Below are 9,544 nucleotides of genomic sequence, written 5' to 3'. Positions count from 1 at the left end.
GCAGGATATTTCTGGCTTACCATGGAACGGGATTGCTTTCGCTTTGTGAAAAAATGTCATCAATGTCAAATTCATGGTGATCTCATTCATTCACCTCCTTCAGAGTTGCACCCCATGGCCGCTCCTTGGCCCTTTGTTGCATGGGGAATGGATGTCATCGGACCAATTGAGCCAAAAGTTTCAAATGGACATCGATTCATTTTGGTCGTAATTGATTACTTTACTAAATGGGTAGAGGCAATCACTTTCAAGGCAGTCACTAAGAAGGTGGTCGTGGATTTTGTCCATTCAAACATCATTTGTCGTTTTGGTATCCCAAGAACTATCATCACAGATAATGATGCAAACCTTAATAGCAATTTGATGAAGGAGGTATATGAGCAGTTTAAAATTATGCATCACAATTCTACTCCATACCGACCAAAGGCCAACAGAGCTGTGAAGGCAGCCAACAAGAATATCAAAAAGATTCTCAGGAAAATGGTTCAAGGCACTAGACAATGGCATGAGAAGCTGCCTTTTGCACTTTTAGGATATCGCACAATAGTGCGCACCTCAATTGGTGCAACTCCTTATTTGCTGGTGTATGGGACTGAGACTGTGATACCAGCGGAAGTTGAAATTCCATCTCTTCGAATTATTGTCGAGGCTGAAATTGAAGATACTGAATGGGTCAAAACCCGACTAGAGAAGCTCACATTAATAGATGAGAAGCGATTGACGGTCGTCTGTTTTGGTCAGCTTTATCAACAAAGGATGGCTCGTGCATTCAACAAAAAGGTGCACCCAAGACACTTTGAAGTAGGTCAACTGGTCTTAAAGCGCATTCTCCTGCACCAAGAAGAGGCCAAGGGAAAGTTTGCCCCAAATTGGTAAGGTCCATATCTTATCAAGGAAGTGTTGTCCAAAGGAGCCTTACACCTTACTGATATGGAGGGAAAAATCACAAGCATAATTGTTAATGCGGACGCAGTAAAAAAATACTACATCTAATGCGTTCTAAGATATTGTGACAAGTTTGTGGCTGAGAGAACAAAGACATCTCTTAAAAAAAAAACCAAAGAAAAAAAACTCTCTTTGAAAATTTGAACTAAGTTTAACCTAATTCCGAAAGGATACGTAGGCAACCCTTTGTCATACCAAAAAAAAAATAATCAATATTCCAGTATCTATAGAAAACTGGGGCATTTTTTTTTCTTTTTTGATAGAATAGAGTCAAATTGATTTTGTTTTTGATTTTATTCTAGCAACCAACATTTTGATCAACTCTGAGAACGATAAATTCGGTGTGTCTTGCACGGACAATTGATTATCAAGGACAACTTTGTCAAAAAAAAGAAAAGAAAAAGTCTTATCAGTGAAAACCTTTATAGGCACCATAAGACGACAATAGAGAAAATCTTATCGGTGAAAACCCTTGCAGGGAATCTTAAGATAAAAGAAGAGAACATCCATTTCTCGATACCTCTACATGAAGAATACATAGATCAGTTATAAATTGATAATGGTTCAGATTTTGAGAATTAGACAACTCAAGCGGATCTAGGGTCAAGTCCAAAGTGCATGTCATGGTTCACTCAAAGTCGACATATGCCTCCAGATAAGTTCTCTTTCTCATTTTTCTTCAAAAGGAATGCCCTTCCTTAGGTTTATAGTCTTTCTTGATCCAATTTTTTTTTCACACTCTTAAATCTGATATTTCTCTAGTCTTTTCGGTATAATCTCTTGACAAATAAGGTAAAAGATTGCAAAACTTACTACGGGTTCCCAAGAGTAAAGCTGAGTATCCGAGTTGACATGCCTCGAGCAAGGACTAAAAAGGCCTCAAATCTTCACTGAAAACTCGTGAAGGAGCACGTTATAGTCTCTTAAGTCATGAAAAATATTCAACAGGAAAATTCATCCTTTGGAACATCCAGTCGCACCATGATATTTCGTAGTACCAAAAAGATCAGCTCCCCTGAATCAACAAAGAGGAAGCTTCAAAGGTTGTTCAACCGAGAATTTTGAGTAGAATGGGAGAAATTGGTCAGGAATATGGTCAAGTCATCGGAGCATCAAGGCCACAAACCAACCGCACTTTAAACTAACAATTTTCTCTTTCTTTTGCTCAACACAGGAACAAAAGAAAATGCGGGATTACAAGTAAAAAACGAAACATCACAAAACGGAAGTTCTCCAAAGTCTTCACATGTTTGTTGTTTCATCTCATGCTATTCGCATTTTTACCTCTCAATTCGAGAGCTTCGGGCAATATGCACCACTCTAAATTCCGTGCAATACGCACACATCCCTTATTTATGTGCAATACGCACCATCCTTTTCATGTGCAATACGCACCAATCTGAATTTCCTGCTATACGCATCAATCTGAATTCTGTGCAAATACGCACTCGTCCTTTATTCACGTGCGAAACGTACCAGTCTTTCTTTCATGAGCAAGACATACCAATCCAAATCACATGCAATACACATAGATATTGCATTCATGTGCAAAACACATTAGTCTTCTTTCATGTGCAATACACACCAGTCTTTATTCACATGTAGTATGCATCAATTTTCTATTCATGGGGAATACGCACCATATGCATATTCTGGGCAATACGCACCAGCATTCATGGGTTATACACACCATATTCACATTTTTGGGGATATACCCAATCTTAGGACAATCCACAAAGACAATACGTCTTATTTGAAACTCTCAGGGCAACACACCCCACTTCTCCTTTTCTTTCTAGGGTTATACGTCCTAGTTTAATATTCTCATTTTTTTTCTTCCCTAACAGAAACACATCCTTTTTGGGTTCTTCATTTTGTGATCTTGAGTTTTGAGTTTCAACCGCCAACTCAAGTTAAAACATGCACCTGAGAATGATCCGCAAGCCGCCAAGAGAGCATAAAGATCAATATCAAAGATAACGCACAGAGCAAGTCAAAAATCAAGACGAGACCCTAAGAAAAACATCAAGTAGGGATCTTGTAACTCTTATAATGTAGAGAGACATAGTTCTATAGCTCTCTTCTTTGTAATTATAGACAGTAGATGATGACAAGCAATCTTTTGACCGCAATTTCTGATAGTTTCAACTATCAAAGTTTCTCGAACTACACTGACCTGATTTCCTTTTAATTAAGGATATGTAGGCAACCTCTAAAGCAAGGTTCGGTCATCTTTTTCAAAATGGTTTCAACGGAGTTTGCACAGTAAAAAATTAGCCACTTCGTTCACTTTCTTCGGTTGAAAACTCTTCATGTTTCCAAGCAAAGAGGGGCATGCTGTAAACACCTAATTTTTGATGTGTTTATATTACTCTTATAATATATATATATATTCTTATAGTTTTTGTTTTGTATTTTGGGTAGTTTGTCTTTGTTTATATTATTTTTTTATTGGCCTAAATGACCCAATTTTTTATTGAATTGGGTTGATTTAGACCAAATTCTGATGGCCCAATCAATTCTGACCCGATCCAATAGAAATGGTCAAGATTAAATCTCAACCATCCATGATTTTTTGATCCAAGGGTTCTTATGGGACCCTACCAAAAATACAAAATCCCAAAATCAAATTTTTATTGCCATTTTTTTTATTTTTCTTCTCCCCTTTGCTTCCACCAACCACCGGCCGGCTACCGCCACCACCCCTTGGCCGGAAAAATCTTTAAATTTTTACCACTTCTTCCTTTCATCCTCCTCTACACAAATCCGCAAACCATTCATTCATATTCATAGCCAAACTCCGTAAATCTAAGAAAAACCAAACATAAATCTTCACTTTTTTCTTTAGATTTACGAAGTTCCGGCCATCCCCGTCCTATATCCTTTACATAAAAGTGTAGAGTTCTTCAAGGGCTATCCTTTGATGTAAAGTTTATTTCCAAAATCCGTCAGAAAAATTCCAACGGAATTTTTCGGCGACCTCCAATCGTCCGAAAATTTATGTCAATCATTTCCCCCTCTCATCCTCTATCCAAATCCGTCATTATCACATTTTTTAAACCATATAAGTTGTTTTGATGCCGGATTTATATTGTTTTGTTAGTGTTTTTCAAGTTCATGTTTAAGTTGTTGCTTGAGTTTTATTATTATTATTATTTTTGTTTTATTTTTTAATTTCGTTTTTATTTCTTATTTTTATTTTTCTGCCTTATTTGTTGTGTTTGATCTTCAAAATAGTTTACATGTTTAGATTTTGTGTTAGTGGACTGATTTTGTTCTGATTTTTGGGTCTTGATCAATTTTAGGCCTATTTTAAAATTTTCAGATGACCCATTTAGCTATTATTCAATTAATGAGTAAAAGAAATGGGTCATCCAAAATGACATTTTTGGGCCTATTCTAAATTTTCAGATGACCCATTTAGCTATTATTCAATTAATGAATAAAAGAAATGGGTCATCTAAAAGGGCAATGTAGTCTTTTAATTAATTTTATCTTGAAAAAAGAAAAAGAAAAAAAAAAGAAAATTTCATTGGTCATCTTGGGTGGCACCTTGGGAAAACAAAGAGTCTAATGCATGCATTGACTCTTAAGTTTTCAAGAAGAGTGGGGGGTTTAATGCTCCACACCTATTTAAACCCCATTCTTCTTTCATTTCAAGGGAAGGAAAAAAAAAGAAAAAAGAACAAGAACAGAAAATTAGAAGAGGAAAAATCATTACTTCTAAAAAGAAAAAATATATATATATTTCATCGTGGGTGGTCTTTTGGGAGGGGAATTGAGTTTTGCTTTCATTATTGTTTTGTCATCATTTCTCTAGGTATATTTCTTTCATTACACTTTGCAATGTAACTTCAAACATAATGAAGCATGTTTATATTTTTGATTTAATTATTATGTTTAGTTTATTTGAATTAGTTAAATATGTTATGATACTTAATATGATTATGTTTCATTGTTATTGTATATTTGTGTTTTATTATTAAACTAAGTGTTAATTCTATCTTTATCATTATGAAACGATACATAACTTTATTGGAATTAGTTAAACTATATCTTGTTGTTATTATATATTTGTGTTCTATTATTAAACTAGGTGTGAATTTTATATTTATCATTATGAAGTTGATGCATAACCCATGTTTTTTTTTTTTTTTTGCTAAAAAAAAAAACAATCACAAAGTCTTTTTTTTTAGTTTTTAGTTTCTGGTCATTCTAAGAAAAGAAAAAAAGAGGTTGTTTTAAAAAAACTAAAAAAAAACTAAATCTGGTCATTTTTGCAAAAGTGTAAATCTGGCCATTTTTGCAAAAAATGTAAATCTGGTCATTTTCGCAAAATTAATGTAAATTTGATCATTTCATAAATTCAGTTTTTTTTCTCTTAAATAAATATATAAAATGGTTATTGAAACGAAATACAAAACCGGCTACTTTGATTAGTAATTTAACTATTAGATAAAATAGGCTATTTTTGCAATTTTTCTTTCAAAAGAAAACATATGACCATTTTATGAAAAATCAAAAATTTTATTAAAGTGGTCGTTTTCTGAAATTATATCAATATAATTTTTTTTAGTATATCACTAGTTGTTTTAAAAGGGGCCTAGTCATTATTTATTGTTTTTAAAAAAAGAATATATATTTTTTTTCTTTTGTTGTTATCATCAAGTAGTGACACTTAGTATATTTATTTGTTTTTTTAAAAAAAAAAATCTTTGTTCAAGTCTATATGTTGTAACAAGTTCTTTTTTTTTCATTTTTTTTCTCATAGTTAAATAAAATTTGAGTCATGAATGATCAATCTTTTTTTTTTTTAGAAAAAATAAAATAAACTTTAAATACCACCATGTGTTCGGTTACGATCCTTGGTGTGTATTCTTTCTAAAAAGGTGATCTTGTGTGCGGTTACGCTCCTAGGTCAATCATTTTTTTTATTAAAAAAAATTAGTAACTAACACAAATTTATTCTTTTATCCAAAAATTATTTTAGCCAAACATGAGTTGATAAAGCGACCGCGCTAGAACCACGGGACTCGGGGGGTGCCTCACACCTTCCCTCCGGTCAATAGAATTCCTTACCCAATCTCTGTTTTCGTAGACTAAAATAAAAAGATTTTTTTTTCTTTTTTTTTTAAATTAGGAATTACTAGGTGACTTGGAACACTTAAAAAACTCATTTTCAAGTGGCGACTTTTAAAAAAAAAATCAATTTTTTCTTTAGTTTTATATTTTTTTTATTCTTTTTTTTAAAAAAAAAAAACCGTCATATCCATAACTATTGTAAAAAGAGAAGTGGTGTGACAACTACTCTAGTAATTACACCAATTCCAATTACCATGTGGCTTTCCAAATAGACCCTAAGGGTTCTTATCCTAGTGGAAAAAACATTTGATTGCAAATCAAGAGGTCATCCGTTTGATCCTGGTTGGGCCCTTTTTAATGTTCGCTTTCTCTTTTTCTAGTTTGCACATTAAACTCGTGTTTGGACATGCCATATGAAGTCATAATTGACAATCAACGTTGGACACATGTAATTTGGGATCATAATTTCAAATTTCAAAATTCTAAAAAAAACATGATTTGGAATACCAAATCATAATTTCAATCATGATTAGAGTCGTATATGATTGCATTGCATGAATTATTAGGGAGGGTGGGGGTGGTGACTGCGATTGAACTACATGAATTATTAGTCTAAATTACAGATCTAATTGGACCCTTTTTAATGTTGATATATATATATATATATATATATATGCGCGTTAATCCTTAAATATATATGATATTGAATAATATATACCATATACATTGTCGTAGCTATGTTTTAGAGGTCGATCTTAAGTTTGAATTTTGATTCCAAACCAGTCCAAAGCACCTCCAATTTAATTTTGTATATAGCCTTGTCCAAGTGTTTCCGACGAATTTCAACCACGCCCACTCAAAAACCAACTTCTAAATATGATTAAAGGCTAGTCATTGGTAAATATTTCGTTATTGTTGTATACTTACAAAACTTTCCATTGGTGTAATATACCATAAATATAATAAATTGTGGTTAAAAATAAAATAACAAAAATAAATAAATAATATTAAAATGCTCAAATCACCAACAATTTCAAACATATTAATTTGAAAGCTAAAAAAGGGGTCTTAATTTGTGTATTTCATTTGGGAGTTTTTTTTGTACTTTTTCTTCAAAGAACTTGGAAGTATACCTGCTAAACGTTGGTAGCTGCATGACCCTGCTGATTGTACAAAATAGTTAAGGAGATCTTATCAGAGGTTAATCTAGCGGGGTAGGAGGGTTGTTCACCCGAACCATTTCAGCAAAAAAAAAAAATACACACTATATATATAAGGTAGATTTTATGTGTTTATGTACGTATACAAATTTTGAATCTCTTGAACATGTAAAAGGTTAGCTCAGTGGTCCAGGGCATTCAAAATGCACCTCAACATCCCAAGTTTCATTATTAGGAATGTGAAAATCCTGATTCCGCAACTGGTGTTTGAACCTTACTCTCTTCCATGGGTGGAATCATTTATCTTGCAGCTTCAGTTTGTTGCTTGAATATGGTTGGTACCAAGAGCTATATATTACTTTCTATGATTGTGATCACATTTCTTACACAACTCATTTAAAGGGAAAGAAGAACAATGGAGTTAATATCTCATATGGTCACTCAACTAATACTTTTTTTCATAGAAAGTGACTTTGTAGGTTAAATATTCATAGTTGAGTGACTTTGAAGTTATAAAAGAAAGTTGAATGACTTTTCTAGGAAAAGAACTATTAGTTGAGTGACTTTCTGTGAGAAAAATCCATAGTTGAGTGACTTTGAACTTATAAATGAAAGTTGAGTGACTTTCTGTGAAAAGAAGTATAAGTTGAATGACCATTTGAGATATTAACTCAATAACAATGCATGCGAAATGAAGTATTCATTTTCACATTCTCAGTTATTCTTTCATTGCATCTATTCACTAATTATAATTTGTAATGAAAATTGGAAAACTTGTCTTCAGACTTGCTGGCAAATGCTGTTGGTACACCGCGTCAATGTAATAGTACAGGACAGTTTGAATTGTGAAATGAAGAAAAATTCTCTATGCATCTCTTACGCGCAAGTTATACAATAGAAATTGAAATGAATGAGATCACAATCTGATGTTTCATTTAGGGGGGGGAAAACAAAAGAATATCCAGAAATGATCAGGCTGATGAAAATGGAAGTAACACAGAGATAAGCTTATGACTAGGAACATAATCAAATAGGGAAAACACTAAAATACAACAGCATAGCGCATCGGCATGGAGACGGATATGATGAGATTCAAAGTGCTCGCGATTTTATAATGTCAAGGCTCATTTCACTAGGATCTGTTGCTTGCAATTCAACTTGAATTCCATCTATTTCTCTCTTGAATCTGTCCTTTGAACTCGCGTACACCATCTTCATCCTCACCTTTGATGTGTCGGGAGACCTAAAATTAATCCATGTCAGTATACAACATAACATTGGTAATCAATTGATGTAACTTAAATTCATAAATAGTGTAGTGTACCAGGCAATGAAGAAAATCTTGCTTTTCTGGCAATTTTCATTAGTAACGAAGTCGAAATCAAAGACAGCATATCGGCATTCATCTGCAGGCAGAGCGTTAGTGAAATCTTCGTAGGTTTCTTCGGGGTTTCCAAGCTTCTCCACGACCACTTGTTGGGCGTCAATTTTGAAAATGATGAACCTGTAGATTCTCTTTGCTTTTAGTTCCAAAAATTTCAGCTTACATTCGTCATGCACAGCCATTCCAGATGCAGCATTCGCCTGCATTCATTCATTAATATGTCAAAACAGAAAAGGGAGAGTCACCACCAATATGTCAAAATTACACTATTTATACATGATAAACAAATTTCGTATATGGCTTTTCCCCTGTTTATAAGTATTCTCTTAATTTACATGAAGGATTCTCAAGAGCAAGCACCAAAAATGTATGATATAATATGAAATCAAAATTAATTAATTAAGCTAAGTAGTGAGATTGAGTGAAAGATATATACCATGATGTGGTGTTGCAGGCAGGAGATATCCTTGAATCTGTAAGAGAGATAGAGGAGACTGATTTGCATATGCATGTTTTTTCAATGTATATAAAAAGGAAGAGAATAAAGGGTTGACAATTTTGGCATGTCATGTCCACCACGTCTAACTCTGTTTCTTCCTTCCCTCATGTCATGCCATCATACTTCCAAACGATCGTGCCACGGACTCCCCCCACCCACTCTCACATCCAATCACTCATTTTTCCATCCAATGATTTTCATACTAGGACCTAATGCTATTGTCGCAAGTAGCCTCTTGATGAATAGCATAAAAGTGAACATTCCTTTTATGTGATCAGTGACTCCATTCCTCATTCCACCAAGTCATTTATCGAAAGTAACATACTCTAAGCTATAACTAAAGACAAAATTTGAAGTTTTTAGGGAAAATGGTCTGAATTTTTTTTTTCAACTTTGGCCGATTTTACCCCCTGCACTAACCACGTGGGCACATATATACTTTTAAAATACACTATTAAATAGTGCAAGGATAAA

At 33.6% G+C, this 9,544-nt stretch overlaps 1 protein-coding gene across 1 annotated transcript; it reads right to left on the bottom strand.

Annotated features, from left to right (window-relative positions):
• Positions 1-8,255: 8,255 nt before the first annotated feature.
• Positions 8,256-8,783, bottom strand: LOC125834358 (actin-depolymerizing factor 7). The gene is made up of 2 exons (XM_049513510.1): positions 8,512-8,783; positions 8,256-8,430 (listed from the first exon to the last, which is right to left on the bottom strand). Exons 1-2 carry the CDS (start codon positions 8,775-8,777, stop codon positions 8,280-8,282), a joined length of 417 nt encoding a protein of 138 aa, XP_049369467.1. The 5' UTR covers positions 8,778-8,783; the 3' UTR covers positions 8,256-8,279.
• Positions 8,784-9,544: the final 761 nt, after the last annotated feature.

Source organism: Solanum verrucosum, unplaced genomic scaffold, assembly GCF_900185275.1.
Source record: "Solanum verrucosum unplaced genomic scaffold, falcon-dt-bn FXZP01000279.1, whole genome shotgun sequence".
NCBI lineage: Eukaryota > Viridiplantae > Streptophyta > Magnoliopsida > Solanales > Solanaceae > Solanum > Solanum verrucosum.
The sequence above is the reverse complement of the archived record's forward strand: the minus strand, read 5'-3'. Positions and strand labels throughout refer to the sequence as shown.

What these genes read in the sequence shown, in the direction of transcription:
- LOC125834358 (XM_049513510.1), bottom strand. Translation starts at nt 8,777, where the DNA reads ATGCAGGCGAATGCTGCATCTGGAATGGCTGTGCATGACGAATGTAAG. An exon ending in AAGATTTTCTTCATTGCCTG is followed by an intron (nt 8,431 to 8,511) that starts GTACACTACACT and finishes GATTAATTTTAG; the next exon opens with GTCTCCCGACACATCAAAGG.